Source organism: Triticum dicoccoides, chromosome 3B (assembly GCF_002162155.2).
Source record: "Triticum dicoccoides isolate Atlit2015 ecotype Zavitan chromosome 3B, WEW_v2.0, whole genome shotgun sequence".
Taxonomy (NCBI): Eukaryota; Viridiplantae; Streptophyta; class Magnoliopsida; order Poales; family Poaceae; genus Triticum; species Triticum dicoccoides.
In genome coordinates, this window is record NC_041385.1 from 800,385,318 (window position 1) to 800,401,820 (window position 16,503).

General features: G+C 48.0%; 1 protein-coding gene and 1 pseudogene across 1 annotated transcript; one reads left to right on the forward strand and one right to left on the reverse strand.

The window, feature by feature from the left end:
- Positions 1-10,397: 10,397 nt before the first annotated feature.
- LOC119282329 lies at positions 10,398-11,097 on the reverse strand. The gene has a single exon (XM_037562593.1). The coding sequence runs from the start codon at positions 10,987-10,989 to the stop codon at positions 10,525-10,527; it is 465 nt and encodes a 154-aa protein (XP_037418490.1). The 5' UTR covers positions 10,990-11,097; the 3' UTR covers positions 10,398-10,524.
- A 1,090-nt stretch (positions 11,098-12,187) lies between these two features.
- On the forward strand, positions 12,188-13,514 carry LOC119280082 (annotated as a pseudogene).
- The last annotated feature ends 2,989 nt before the right edge of the window (positions 13,515-16,503 follow it).

Below are 16,503 nucleotides of genomic sequence, written 5' to 3' on the forward strand. Positions count from 1 at the left end.
AAGCTTGCCGTCCATTGTGGTGACAATGGACTTGTGAAGATCAGCGGAAGAGTGGCTCACCCATAGTGGAGTATGGGGGAGCAATCAACTAGTCTTCATCGAGCCAACGCAATCAAGAAAGGTGGTCCATCTTGAGGAGGAGTAGATCGTCATCATCTAGCTCAAGTGGATTTTGTGCAAGGCAAAGGTTTGCCCTTGATAGGTTTTCTATTTTACCGATCTCATGGTAGTTGTGGGAGACTGATTTATAGGATCGATTGCCGTACTATCAAGGGGGGCTCTCGATGAGTTGCTTGATCGTATCGTTCGTAGAGAGCTCAAACCATTGCATCCTTGCATCATCTTTATTGGTTCTTGTTTGGTTCTTCTCCTTGTGAGATTTGGAGCTTTTGGTCATCTTGATGACAAGCTTGAGTTCATCGAAAACGGAGTTTGCATGCGTCTTCTATGATGTTTTCGGTGTTGGAGGTTTTACCGGTCTTATCCAAGGAAGGGTTCTCACCATTTTATTTTGGGCCTTTTCTCATTTTCTTATTATTGGTATTTCTATCAAGATTGTGTTAGCCCTTGTCGCTAGCTTTCCAACAAACTTGGTTTCGTCGAATTCGGAGTCCGAATGAAGAAGTTGTGGTAGTTTTGGTGTTCTGAAAAGGCTGCAGCGGTACTACCGCGGGTAGGAGCGGAAGTAATTTTTTACTACTGCCCTTGGGAGCGGTACTACCGCTTGGAGCAGTACTACCGCGGCTACTTCCGTGGCTACTTCCGCTCGGGACCAAAATCTCGTCACAAGTCCAGCGGTGGTAGGCACGGATGTAATTTTTTAGTATCGCTCGCAAGCAGTAGTACCGCTATCCTTAGCAGTAGTACCGCTACCCCTAGCGGTAGTACCATGATGTCAAGCGGTACTACCGCTCGGTGCGGGCTGTGAACATAACGGTTGGATTTTTCCCCACCTATAAAAGGGGGTCTTCTTCCCCATTGAACCTCATCCTTTGAGCTCGTGTTCTTCCCCCATTGTTGACCTTCTTCGAGCTTGCTAACTCTCAATCCCTCCATGGATTCTTGCTAGTTCTTGAGGGAAAAGAGAGAGGAGATCTAGATCCACGTTTCCACCAATCACTTTCTCCTCTAAGTGAGGGGAACCCCTTGGATCTAGATCTTGGAGTTCTTCGTGTTCTTCTTTCGTTCTTCCTCTCATTTTCCTCCCTAGCATTAGTTGCTTTGGTGGGATTTGGGAGAGAAGGACTTGGGAACTCCGTGTGCCCTTGCCATTGCATTTGGTGCATCAGTTTGAGTTCTCCACGTGATACGTGAAAGTTACAAGTTGAGAAGCTTATTACTCTTGGGTGCTTTGTGCCCTTGAGCTTGTTCATCTTGGGTGCTTGGGCGCCCTAGACGGTTGGTGGTGTTCGGAGCTCAGCCATTGTGGTGCAAAGCTCCGGGCAAGCGTCGGGGTCTCCAATTAGGTTGTGGAGATCGCCCCGAGCAATTTGACGGGTACCGGTGACCGCCCCCAAGGGTTGCCAAAGTGTACGGGTTCGGTGACCGCCCCCAAGGGTCGCCATTTGTACGGGTTCGGTGACCGCCCTCGAGGGTTCCTTAGTGGAATCACGACATCTTGCATTGTGCGAGGGCGTGAGGAGATTGCGGTGGCCCTAGTGGCTTCTTGGGAGCATTGTGCCTCCACACCGCTCCAAACGGAGATTAGCATCCGCAAGGGTGTGAACTTCGGGATACATCATCGTCTCCGCGTGCCTCGGTTATCTCTTACCCGAGCCCCTTTACTTATGCACTTTACTTTGTGATAGCCATATTGTTCTTTGTCATATATCTTGCTATCACATAGTTGCTTATCTTGCTTAGCATAAGTTGTTGGTGCACATAGGTGAGCCTAGTTGTTGTAGGTTTTGTGCTTGACAAATTAACCGCTAGGTTTATTCCGCATTTGTTCAAGCCTCTACCGTAATTATTTTAAAACGCCTATTCACACCCCCTCTAGGCGACATCCTCGATCTTTCACCGTCGGATCAGCAACGCGAGGACTGTCGTCGGCCGGCAACTTGCCCTTGGTGTCCACGGGTGTTGCAGCACTCTTGCAGTTGTCCATGGCAGCCCGCTCGAGCACGTCCTCGGCGTACTGCTCTTGCGAGAGGAAGAAGCCAGCACTGGTACGCGTCACGCGCATGCCGAGGAAGTATTGTAGGGGGTCGAGGTCCTTCATAGCGAACTTGCCGGTGAGCTTGGCGATGATGCGATGAAGGAGACCGACACTGGACGCAGTAAGGACGATGCCGTCCACGTACAGCAAGAGGAAGGCAGCATCGGCTCCATGGATGAACTTGAAGAGCGAACTGTCGGAGCGCGTGGGCGCGAACCCAATAGTGGCGGGGAAGACGGCGAACCGAAGAAACCACGCCCGCGGCGCCTGCTTCAAGCCATACAAGGACTTGGAAAGGCGGCAGACGTGGTCAGGGTGAGCAGCATCGACGAAGCCGGCGGGTTGGAGGCAAAACACCTCCTCCTCAAGCGTGCCGTGGAGGAAGGCATTCTTGACATCCAACTGGTGGACGGGCCACGCGCGGGACGCAGCGAGCGTGAGGACGACACGAATCGTGGCGGGCTTCACCACCGGAGAGAACGTCTCACCGTAGTCGATGCCGGCGCGTTGACGAAAACCGCGGACGACCCACCACGCCTTGTAGGCGTTCCAGCGAGCCATCAGAGCGGGTTTTATGGCGGAAAACCCACTTCCCAGAGATGATGTTGGCGCGCGGCGGGCGAGGCACGATCTCCCAAGTGTGGTTGCTGACGAGAGCCGCGAACTCCTCGCGCATGGCAGCAAGCCAGTTGGGGTCGCGGACGGCGGCGTGCACCGAGCGAGGCAGTGGCGAGATGGCCTCAGAGGGTGCTGTAGACGCGATGTGGACGTAGTCGTCGCCGTAGCATGTGCTGGGGCAGAACACACCAGTGCGGGCGTGCGTGACGATCCGGCGAGCAGCAGGGCACGTGGTCGTGGATGACGAAGCAGACCCCTCGGATGTAGGAGCAACGGCCGAGCTTGAGGAAGCAGACCCCTCGGACCTGGAGAGCGTGGCACCACTCGATGAGGGAGCAGCGGTGCTGCCTGAGAGCCGCGAGCGCGCGCTCGAGGAAGTCAAAGAAGAGCTGCCCGACAGTGAGCTAGTGGACGATGGTGAACCGTGCGCGGGGGCGTGTTGGGGTGACAAGCCGGGGCCGCCCAAGGGCGATCCAATGAAGGCGCTCACGTCCGATGGCGCCGGTGGACTAGCGCTAGGAGCATCACCACCAGAAGGGGTACAGACCTGCATAGGAGCGGGAACAAGCCGAGGCGCAGGTGGAGCGGCGGGGTTAGGAGGGTGGCGAGCTGAAAACAAAAAAATGTCCTCATCGAAGCGAACATGACGGGAGGTGATGACACGGCGAGAGGCAAGGTTGTAGCATCGGTAACCACGGTGGTCAGGTGGGTAGCCAAGAAAAACGCACTCGACGGAGCAGTGATCAAGCTTATGGCGAGAGGTGGAGGTGGCGTTAGGAAAACAGCGGCAACCAAACACGCGGAGGAGAGTGCAATCCGGTGCGACGCCGAGGAGGATCTCATGTGGTGTGCGTGGCGAACTGGCGTGGCACGGTTTGCAGTTCATGAGGAACGTGGCGACGCCCAGGGCTTCGGCCCAGAAGCGCGACGGCATGGATGCGTGGAAGTGAAGCGCACGAGTGCTGTCATTGAGCGTGCGGAGAGTGCGCTCGGCGCACCCGTTTTGTTGGCTAGTGTAGGGACATGAGAGGCGAAGTACAGTACCGTGAGTGGTGAAGAAAGAGCGAACAGCAAGATTGTCAAACTCGCGGCCGTTGTCGGTCTAAAGAGCAAGGATGGGCGCTCGAACTGTGTCTGTACGTAGGCATAAAACGCAACAAGTATGGGAAGAACATCAGATTTATGACGCAAAGGAAAGGTCCAGACATAGCGAGTGCAATCATCGATGAGTACTAGATAGAACTGAAAACCAGACACGCTTACAACAGACAAAGTCCAAACATCTAAGTGAAGCAACTGAAAAGGGAAAAAGCTACGATGATGTGATGCTTGAAACGGAAGACGCGTGTGTTTGCGGAGACGACACACAGTACATGTGTGTGGGGCGGACGACTGACAGGTGAAGGGGAGGAGCTCCATAGCCTGACGGAGCGCGGCATGTCCTGGATGACCCAAGCGTTGGTGCCAGAGATCAACAGAGGCCACGCCGGCGAAGTGGTGCGGCGAGGACGTGGGTGAGCTAGGAGTGACGCGGTACAGATCGCCATCCGAGTTACATGGAGAATCACCAGGCGGGTGCGGAGGTCCTTCACAGAGAAGCCAAACATGTCAAATTCAACAGAAACAGGGTTCTCACGAGTAAGCTGACGAACAGACAACAAGCTAGTTATAAGTTTGGGAGAGAGAAGGACATTGCGAAGTTGGAGGGGAGAAGAAGAGGTGATGAGCGATGTGGGTAATCGGAAGGCGAGAGCCGTCGCCCACTATGATATGGGAGGGGGAGGGGGAGGGAAAAACTGCACGGAGGTTACTAGAGTTCGACGTCATGTGGGCAGTGGCGCTGGAGTCGAGGTACCAGTCAGAGGCACTGGCCGGCGCGCCGGACGAGGCCGAGGCGCTCTGGAGAGCAGTGTGCAGCGGCCCCATGTCCCACGGCTGGGGCGGAGCGGGCGCAGTGCTGGAGCTGGCGCCCGGAGAGCCATAGTAGTACCCAGGCGGGGGTGCAGTGTAGCCGTACGGGGCGTACGCAACTTGGTGTTGAGCCAGGAGAGCCTGCTGCGGAGGAGTGCCAGGCCGCGGGCCGAGAACGCCCGTACCAGGGGCACGCCAGGCCATCGGCCAAGCTTGTACCATGCCGGTCCAAGAGTTGGCACCGGGTGCAGGGCCGGGGAACGCCGGCCGACAAGGAGCCGGAGTCGGGCTTTTGAGGAAGACTGCGCCGGGGCCTTGCCAGCGCGGCGGCGACCGCCGCCACGCCCACGACCCGCACCGGACGTCGCGTCTGAGCTCGGTGTAGGAGCCGGTGCAGGGGCTGGGGGCGGCGGTGGTGAGCGCGTGGCGACGAGCGCATGAGCAGTGTGCTGGCGAGCCGCCTGCTCCGCACGGTGCTCCTCAAGGAGCAAGAAGGAACGGGCCTGCAGAAATGTGGGCAGCGGAGTACGGGAAGTGATATGAGGTATAGCACCGTGATACTGCCGCCCAAGGCCACACAGCATGTTGAACAACTGCTGGGTCTCGGTGACAGGCTGGCCGAGATCGCGCAGCTGATCGGCGAAGGACTTGAGGCGTGTGCAGTATTGCATGATCGTCAGGTCGCCCTGGACGAGAGCGTGGTACTCAGCATCGAGGTAGACCGCGCGGGAGAGCTGGTTGTCGTGGAAGATGCTCGTAACCGCGGCCCACACCGTAGCAGCGGTGTCCTCTGGCTGCATGACGGCGTCGAGCAGCTCCCGTGAGATGGTGGCGTAGAGCCAGTGCACGACGCAGTGGTCGATCATCGTCCAGTCTGGGTCGCGTGGAGGCCCGGCAACCTCGATGGTGAGGTGATCACGGACGCCGAACATGCCGACGACGGTGAGGAAGAAAACACCGCCACTGGGAGAAGTTGCCAGCATGGAGGTCGAGGATGACCGGAACGTGATGATGGATGTCAATCGTCTGCAGAACTGAGGCAGGGAAGGCATGGAGCGGGGCCGCCGCGGCGACCGCAGCAGCGGGTGCAGCAGGGAGAAGCCCCGTACCAAGAACACCGACGGCCGCAGGGGCAGCAGGGAGATCACGGCCAGCAGCAGCGTCGCCATCATGGGAGGAAGTGGGGGAGAGGACGGGGTTGGAGTCCATGGGAGCGGAAGCGAATGGGTTATGCATGAACTGGTCGTCTGATACCATGAAAGGAGAGAAGAGGATCCAACACAGCTTTTCCATTCATCGGGTGCCAGTTATATACAAGTTACAGAGGGCACGTACTGCACGTATGTGAGGTGGTGATCGTGTGTGTTGACCTTGAGAGCACACACACACGCACACTTATGCTAAACTAACCACTGATGCATTCACTAGTCTAAGGGGGTGTTTGGTTCATGGACTTTTTAGTCCCAGAGACTAGAAAAAGTCCCTAGAAACCAAACGGAAGGGACTTTTTTTATAAAGACTAAAAAAAGACTCTACTAGAGAGTCTTTTTGAGTAGTCCCTGGGACTAGAAAAAGTTCTAGGACTTCTGAACCAAACACCCCTTAACAGTCTGGACACGCGATGCGCAGGCCGGTGGCATCCCCGTTTGGCACCCACGCCACAGCGATGGGCGCAATGTCGTCCATGACTTCACGCCCGGCGTGAGGGCTGAGAGGCCGTGCCCGCCGTTGTGGATCAGCATCGTCATGTAGGCCCTCAGCTGGGAGTAAATCACTGAAAACCACCACATTTATAGGTAGGATAACGGTATGGAGTCTGACTTCTACTTAACGTGCCACGCATCCTCACCAAAACAGAAGTTTGTCACCATGTCCATCAAAGCCGGTATGGTCTTGGGCTTGATCTTCCCCACGTCTCTAATGAGGGGCTCATCCGACAGGCCATGCTTGAAAGTAGTGATGCGCTCGGAGTCATCACAATCGATGATCTCATTTTTCTACTTAGGGCCATATAATAAAGGTTGGCTATAAATTTGTACATTTTTCACACTTTTTTTCCTATTTCTTCATATGTATTGTATGTTTCCCAGCAGCACGTGTAGAGGTAGACGCTTGCATAAGATCCCACTTCCTTTATTTTTTCATGTATCTCTCTTCCAGTTAGGAAAAAAGTGCCAGGTAAGCTGGCTACAACCCTACTATTCTACTTGCTCTTAGCGCTCCTGTTGCCTGCAACTTGCGTTCCACCACCACCACCCAGTCGGTCTGACCAATTGCGATGTTCGTGGCTTCTGATTTCTTCCATCTCCCCAAAGAAAAACTCACCGGCAACATGCAGTTTCCACGTTAATCCAATCTATTTTCATATAGACCAATCAATCATTCGACTCATCTTCCTCTAGGCCAACAAACCATGACCTTCAAACCTCGCAACCATAGTTCATGATACCTTTTGTTAGAAATCCTAGTCGAATAGTCGACATATCAAGGACCAAGCAATTACATGCACGAGGAACGACACCGAGATTTGTTAAGAAGGTTCACTGATATGTGTACTTCACGCTAGCTCCTTGTTGACATTGCTACAATATAGCCCGTTGGACGCCCGGGCGCCGACACATGCCGCGGGCTCCCCCTGCATACATTTGCTAGTATGTTGCATATGTTACAACATGTGTCTACTCCTAGATTGTATAGAAGGCCTGGATACAAGTGTCCTACTCGAACACTACTTTGTGCCCTATCTACATGTAGAACAACTCCATGTTCAACTGTAACCTATCTTGTACACAATATTTGGCACAATTCCAACACAGTGGGTGAGGCTTGTGGCACTGAGTGTGTGCAACCACGGCTTTCAGATGACAAAGCATGTGAGATCGTCAAAGGGGCCGACACGTTGGGCGATCTTGTTCATTCCTTCCGTCATCTCATAGGAGATGTTGAGGGCGCAATAGGAGGACGAGAAAGTTTATGCGCAATGATACGTCCATTTTGCATTATGTTTACCAACTGTTATATTTATAATATTTTTATGCATAATAATGCCTTTTGGAATATTTATAATTCATTTTCTCTCATAATATGCAAGGTTCACATAAAGAGGGAGAATTCCGGCAGCTGGATATCTGAATCCGAAAAAGCTATGCCAGGCCACCTATTCTGCACAACTTCAAATGAGCTGAAACTTCACGAGGAATTTTTATGGAATAAATACGAAACATTGGAGCAAATTACTACTGGAGGGGGCCACCTGGTGAGCACAAGACACCAGGGTGTGCCAGGCTCCCCAGGTGCACCCTAGTGGGTTGTGCTCAGCCCATCCCACCTCCGGTGCCCATCTTCTGGTATATAAGTCATTTTGACCTAGAAAAAATGAGTAGAGGACTTTCGGGACGGAGCGCCACCGTCTCGAGGCGGAACTTGGGCAAGAGCACTTTTGCCCTTCGGCGGAGCGATTCCGCCGGGGGATCACCTCTTGTGTCCGGTGGGGACTCCCGTATGCGTGGATGGCAAGTATATGTATCCGGATATATTATTCCTTTCTGTAAAATCGACTTTGTACAACCCTAAGCCCCTCCGGTGTCTATATAAACCGGAGGGTAGATCGGAGGCAGGATCACAACATTGCTAGGCTAGCTAATCTAGGGTTAGCCAATTTGATCTCGTGGTAGATCAACTCTTGTAACCCCTATACCCTCGAATATAATCAAGCAGGAGCATGGTTTTACCTCCCTCAAGAGGGCCCAAACCTGGGTAAACACTGTGTCCTTTGTTCATAGTTACTATTGGTCCTCAGACATACAGCTTGGGCCCCCCTACCCGAGATCTGCCAATTTCCACACCGACAACAACCTTGCAATAAAAGAGAAAACATAGATAAAATAGTACATGGTTAAACATACATGACACATGCGCATTTTCTCTAAATGTGATGCAATGCATGTACCATGGAGGGCATTGAAAAATTTCGGAGCCGGCGGTTGGCTCTCGCACGTGGCTTAATTTGCTTTTAGGATGCAGACACGCGTTTAACCAAAGATGGGTGTGAGGAGAGATAAAATAGGTTATAGCGTAAAAATTGTAGGAAAAAGTAATGGGTGAGGTATATTGTTGGACCCATGGGTTAGCCAATAAGCTGCTGGAGCATTGTTTTTCCCCAACTTTGATTTTTAGGGATAGGTAATGACTGCTAGGTATGCTAATTATTTTGAAGAAAGGCACCCAAAGGGCATGTTAGATGTGATAATTATCAAGGAAAGTAGCTAGTAGAATCGAAAGACAACTAGGCCAGTAAAAATAAAATTACTTCGAAGATCATACTACCTTTCTTCTTCCTCCGATCGATTGCCGCACACCGGAGATTGAGAATCAGACTAAATCAATAGTAAAGGAAAGGGACACCTGCAAGAGCCATCACCTTACCAAGCATTAAATACCACAATAGTCACTCGCCACTTGAAGCAAGATCTAGAAGTCGCTAAAAACATCGGTTGAATCATCACCCCATGCAATACATGTCTGCAATCCATCACCACCGGTGCAGAGACTTGGAGACACCGGACCATACCAGGGTACAACGAGGGAGAGTCGTCAAAGTTGCTGCACCAATAGCAAGCCAATTATTCTCCTTGATAAACACACTAACTGCCAAGATCCGTAGAGAGCGAATTGATCTAGAGACCACAAATTACCACAAGCCTTTCGTCGGCGCCGAATCAGATGTCGTCATCATAGGGAGAGGTCAGAGAGACCTTAATTCAATGCATATCTTTGCCTCGTCAGTGTTGCTAGGGAAACAAGACCTAAGAAAAGGAAAAAAATGAAATGAACGGTCCCCACTCCTCTTGCCGCCGATGAGGATGTTGAACAGAGGAGAGGAGGGAGTCCGAGGCGGCAGCGTGGAGGAGACCTTTTGCTGTGGCAGCTAGGTGACTGTTGGAGATGTCCGTGTTGACCAATATCCATCTTTGCTACTTCTCAATTCAATAAAATAAATCTTCACCACTTTAATAAGATAAATAGATACCCTCAATAAAAAAGATAGATAGATAGAGAGAGAGAGAGAAAGAGATTGATAAATAGATAGATTTAATCAGCCATATCTTTCTAGGCATACATACAAAGTATTAATTGCTACATATAATATAAAATTGCTATATTTTTTGAGGATATCTATTTATCAATCAAAACCGGGACTATGGATTCGGGACTAAAGGCAAGATCCTTTAGTCCCGGTTGTCACAACCGGGAGTAAAAGGTCCTCATATTGCCTCGCGCGCAGCTTACCACCCCACCTACACAGCACATGTGACTCTGCATGGGATGCTTTCCTTTTGAACTAGTCTATGGAGGACCTTTAGTCCAGGTTGGTGTTATCAACCGGGACTAAATTAAGATAGACCATTTAGTCTGGGTTAGTGTTATCAACCGGGACTAAAGGTCCTCTGACGCCCATGAAACTTGAACCTGGACTAATGCTAGTGTGTTTATCAAGGTCCTTTTTCTACTAGTGTGACCAATATCCATCTTTGCTACTTCTCAATTCAATAAAATAGATCTCCACCACTTTAATAAGATAAATAGATACCCTCAATAAAAAAGATAGATATATAGATAGATAGATAGAGAGGTTGATAAATAGATAGATTTAATCAGCCATATTTTTTAGGCATACATACAAATTATTAATTTCTACATATAATATAAAATTGCTATATTTTTTGAGGATATCTATTTGTCAATCAGCCCAAGTCATTCTAGGCCAAGGATTTCTCCTTCTCCCCACGGCCAATACTTTTTTGAGGATATCTATTTATTCATGGGAACGGCTAGCCTCAGTTACACCGTGGGGAGAAGGAGAAATCATTGGCCGAGAATGACTTGGCTATAATCCCGGCGTGGAGCCTGAGCTCGTTGCCGTTGCGGCGGACGTCTCGAACGCTGATAAACAGAATAAAGATCTTCACCTTCACGCCCTCAAGGCCCTTGATCAAGCCGTTCTGGATCTTCCCGGCGATCCGGCTGCTGTAGTGGATGTTCTGCCCGGCGATGCGGATTTTGCAGTGTCTAGGGAGGTGTACCTCAAAGGAACCATCTGGCCGGAGCTCATAGCCCTGCACGCCCTCTGGGAGGATGCCGGGTGGGAAGCCATACCGCCCTAGCATTTCATACGCGGTTGGCATGCTTCTTGAGTTCCGGTCGTCGGCTGCTGGGACAAGGCTCGCGGCCCGGGTGGTGGCTGTGGCTGCGAGAAGGACGGCAACCATTGCCATGACCAAGGGGATAGAATGCTTCGCCATTGCGATTGGGGTGTTTGGGCTATCGGGTGGACAACTAATGCTTTGTAGATATATTTTTGTGGGAGCACACAGTGATGCTCCCTATGTATAGAGATAGATCTAGACAGTACTTGGATTAATACTCCATCCGTTCCGCAGTATAGCAAATACCCACGTATATATATACCATCATGTACCCAAATCAAAAGTCATTAGGAGAAGTATCTATATCTAAATACGCTCCACTTCATTGATTCATGATAACCTTCATGTGAATACAATTAATGTTTGGAAGCTGAAGGAGCCAAAGATTGCGTCCAACAAGAATATCTAGAGCCAATTTAGGCTGGTTGTAATGGAGAGTATCATATAATAATATCATGCATATGATAGTAGTGTATAATATTATTTTTTTGAATATATTAGTGTATGATATTACCTCCCTAATGCATAGTATTATATATTAGGAGTATTATATAGTATATCATTTATTTTTTATGGGGTAACATAGCATTTATTATGATACGGTATCATGATATGATACTCAAACCCTCTCTTTCTTCATTTAAATCTATGACAACTCATCAAAATTGCCTACTCCCTCCGTTTATAAATATTTGTCTTTCTAGACATTTCAACAAGTGATTACATATGGAGTAAAATGAGTGAATCTACACTATAAGATATGTCTACATACATCCGTATGTGGTAGTCATTTAAAATGTCTAGAAAGACAAATATTTAGGAACGGAGTGAGTACTATCTATGATACTGGAGTACCATTACAACCAGCCTTAGCGAGGCTATGGGTCTCGATATTTGACTCCCTTCCCTCCAAGATGAAATAACAGGATTGGAAGTCTGCCAATGACGCCTTGATTTCTTTTACGAAACTTGCATAGGTCCCTCCTCCCGTTGCTGAATTGATGTCCTCGATGACCTGCTTACAATGTGGCGGAGGTCCAGACTTCCGCAAATCTCCCATCGGCTTATGAACGGTTTGCGAGAATTCGGACACCTGAACATGTCCGGCGACATTTGCAACACAGCGTGGATAGAAAATAATGTCTGGACACCGTGGCCTGGACGTTTATGGGCTGTTTGGGGTAGCCCATGGGAGATGCCCTAAAATAAAAGTCAATGGACTCTCCCCACGGAAAAAAAGAAGTTAACAGGCGCTTCCACGGGCCTTTGATAGGTTTGTAGGCAACATTTTGGCATGCCGGCATTTGACAACTTTAAAAGTTGCCAGTTTTTTACCACTTTTGAGAGATCGGCAAAGTAAGTTGGTAGCCGAATTTTTAGTTGCTAAAATGTTGGATAACCGTCCTTGATTCTCTCTGCACGCTACAGGCCTACGGTTTGGGTCTTTATAAACCAGAGCAACTGTCGGTCGATCAACGTATCCACTGATGCCGTAGAAAAACACAAAGTGTTAGACATTGATCTTCAGCTGTGGTTATAATTTCAGACGTACTACTATTCCATATACAATATATACAATCTGTAAGGTACGATGGGTTCTGCTGCTGAACGAGCGGCTTCGGTGGCGTGTGCTACGGCACGAGTGCCAACAACCTGCCGCCGGCGAGCACCGTCGTCGGCATGCTCCGCGAGAACGGCTTCAGCTCGGTCCGCCTCTACGTGCCGCACGGCGAAGCGCTCGCCGCGTTGCTGCACGGGCATCAGCGTCACTGTCGGCATGGCCAACGACCTGGTTCCGACCTGGCCGCCAGCGCGTGGGGGGCGGCCGCGTGGGTCCGTGCCAATATCGAGGCCCACCCGGGCGTCTCCTTCCGGTACCTCATCGTGGGCAACGAGGTGGCTGGTAGCGACACGAGGTACCTTGTCCCGGCCATGGAGAACGTGCACGGCGCGCTGGCCGCGGCCGGCCTGTGAGATGCCGTAAGGGTCTGGTCACGACGGCCATATCTCGGGCCACCATTGCCGTCCACGTCCCGCCATCGGCGGGCGAGTTCGTTGACGAATCCAAAGTCCAAACAGTTTCTGCTCCCCGTGCTGCAACTCCTGGAGCGCACCGGCGTGCCGCTCCTCGCCAACCTGTACCCGTACTTCGCCTACAAATACAAGGCCGCCGGCGTGCAGGTTAGTTATTTTGTACATTTGTTCATATTTTCAAAACATTAAATAACTTGAAAAAACAAAAGCAAGTTTTTTTTCAAAAAAATACACATATCAAAAATATAATATCAAAATCATATATTCAGTAAAACATTAATAATGCATTTGAAAAATATTAATCATGTAAAGAAAAATGTTGTTGGTTTATAAATAAATGTACACTGTGTATGAAGAAAAGCAGACATCGAAACATATATTTGAAAAAAATTGTTAATCTTATCTTTTAAAAATATTTATGCAGTGTATAATAAATTTTATATAGTTTAAAAAAACTGTTAATATCATTCAAAAACATATTTCAACCTGTATTTGAAAATTGTTTAAATGTATTGAACATAAGTTTAAAAACATGTGTTTAGAAGAATGTTTATCCTGTACTTGAGTTTAGCGTGCATAAAGAATAGTTGAGGTGCATATGAAAAATGTACAACGTTTATTAAAAAATTAGATCTTAAAAGATATATACTTAAAAATTATCACATATTTGAAAAATGTTTCACGTCACAAAAATGTTTACTGATATATAAAAAATGTACATAGCATCTGAAATAGTAGACATTAAATATATATCTGAAAAATGTAAATCATGTATTTGAAATTGTACAATATGTATAAAAAATCTTGCTGTTTTATAAAAAAAAAGGTTCAATCCATATGACAATTTGTAGACATAAAAACCTCTTCATCCTATATTTGAAAAATGTTAAAAAGTGTTCCTGAAAAATAAACCAAATAAAATAACAAACAAAAGAACTAGAAATAGAACCCCCCCCTCCCCACAAAAAACAAACTGATGCAAAGCAGTAGTACATAGTGAAAAAAACGAATAGCATAGATGAATACTAAAAAATGGCAAAGGAAACCGAATTTAAAAAGAATAAGAAAGAGTAAAACTAAAACTAAAACAAATGCAAAAGATTAAAAACACTGTGAAAACCAAAGAAACTCGTTGAAAGTAGAGAAAAATACAAAATACAAAGTAAAAAAAAGTAAGAGAAAACTCAATAAAACCAGACCAGTCCAGGCAGTATATACGAAAGAAGAAGAAAACTCTACACCGACGAGCAAGCGAGTGAACGCAGCAACCAAGCGATTGAGCGAGCGAGAAAACACGCTAACGGGCCAGCCCATACATGCCGGTGCCAGCGGCGGGCCAGAGCTATACTTCGCAGTAGGCGAGACATATCTCCACCGAGCCCAGCAAGGAGGCTTAAACCCCGTCATTAGCCTCTCGTCGATTCTCGCTGGCAGCCCAGCAAGGAGGCTTAAACCCCGTCACTCCGTCAATGTGCCAGGTCGGAGGAATGAATAAAGCTTGGTCACCCCTCAGAAAAAGGAAATTAGACTTCGCGGCAGGGAGGGTCGTCCTAGCAGCGTGTCGATGCGGTGAGGGTTTGGCCGGAGACTATGGGGATGCAGTGCGACGACATTTGGGTGTTGGAAACCTTCATTATTGTCACAGACACTACACTAACATCTTTACCTTTCAAATTTCTTATGAACAAAACATCTCTAGAAATTACTACTCCAGATGGTAGTTTACGACCATCTATAAAATAAAACTATTTACTACTTACAAATATATATTATCCCGTCTCCCTTCTCCTCAGCTATTGACACATGGCACTTTAAGACTAAATTACTTCAAAAAAAGATTAAGTTACATGGCAAGAATAGATTGGAAAACGTGTTTAACTTTTTTCCATGACGACGAGTATAACAAGTTTTCATTGTACAAAATGAGTTCATGGCATGGAAAAAGCTACATTGGAGATATGGCGAAAGTTATAAACACTTTTGCCATCAAAAAAATATAAACATATAAAACTGGATATCGTGTGACTGAATTTTCCAAGTTCTATGATCGCTAGAATCTAGATATGCCTTTGCAAATTGGTTGCTGTAAGTGCATCTAGTGCCCCTTAGGGATTTTGGTGTATTGAAGACTTATAGGTTAAGGGACTGATGCGTTTGTGAGTGTACTCAGGTCTATAAGTCTATGAGGAGTTTGATATTTACAGAGATAGTCGACCCCTAAAAATGAAATTCTTCAACTGAAGACTTTGGATTTCTGAAGACTTTCTGAATACTTTGAAAGTGAAGAAATTGGTGTGATCTTGAAGACTTGGTAATCATTCGAGGAACATGAAGCGTGAAGACTCTTGTTTTTACTGTTTTATTTTCTCTTTCTTGAGTCATAGGAAACACCGTACTGTTAAAGGGTAAATACTAAGGAAAAATTTCCATGTGATGCTCAACTCAAAATCCTACACCTATCAATCCCTTCGAATGAAGCCATTGGAAATCTCGCACAGTTCAGTCATATTCTTCAGTGACAGAGACAAAGTTCTTCTGGTCTCTAAGGAATTTGTTCTGACTAAGGAGTTAGGAATTCGCCAGTGCGGATTGCCTACAAAGTGAGGAACATGATAGCCCTGAGGTATTTGAGAGTCAAATATTCCGACCGTTGCTGTGCTACGCGCCAGCTGTCCCAAAATGTCTACCCACCTAACGGTCATATCAGACAAGGGCATTTATGTCTTATCATGTCGGGCTGCTCTCTAGGCTATAAATAGCCGCCCCCTACAACCACTAGCTGGTTGGCTGCTCCGAGAGAAACTGACACTTGTCACTTGAGAGCAACCCATCCTCCGAGGACTTTGAGCGAAAATCATCAAGTGAGGAAAACCCAAACCCCAAACCTACAAACCCCAAAGTGATTGAGCATCACTGAAGATATTGATCCTGCATGAATCCGACGCTTGTTTCCTTTGAAGACTGTGCTTCTTCAAGACGGTTAGGCGTCAAGGTCTAGAGCATCCAAGAGGAATTGTGGATCGCCGAGTGACCGAGTTTGTGAAGGTTCGGAAGTCACCTGAAGACTTACCACGAGTGATTGGGCGAGGTCTTTGTGACCTTAGCTAAAGGAGAATACGGTGAGGACTGTGTGTCCGGGACTGGGTGTCCTCAAATTTAAATACCCAGTCGCTCCAACCAGATGTACAACTGAGGCAACAGTTGGAACTGATCTACCAAATCATTGTCTTCATCGAGCTTACTGGTTCTATTTCCTCAACTCTTAATTTCCTCATCTCTGTTGTTGTGTGCTTGTTCATATCTGTTTGAAGACTTTGACTGAAGACTTTCTCAATTTCCTCAGTTCAATTTCTTCAGTCTGTCCGTCTTCATCTTGTGTTATCTTGTGTTTACGCTTTCTGTACTCTGTGCTTGTCTTCATTTCATCATGATGACTATGCGTGTGTTCTGCTATGTTTACTTTCGAGTACTTATTCCGCTGCAAGTAGTTCTTCGTTTAGGAATTTCCTCACCAGCATATTCCTCAGTGAAGAATTCATAAAAATCACCTATTCACCCCCCCCTCTAGTCGATATA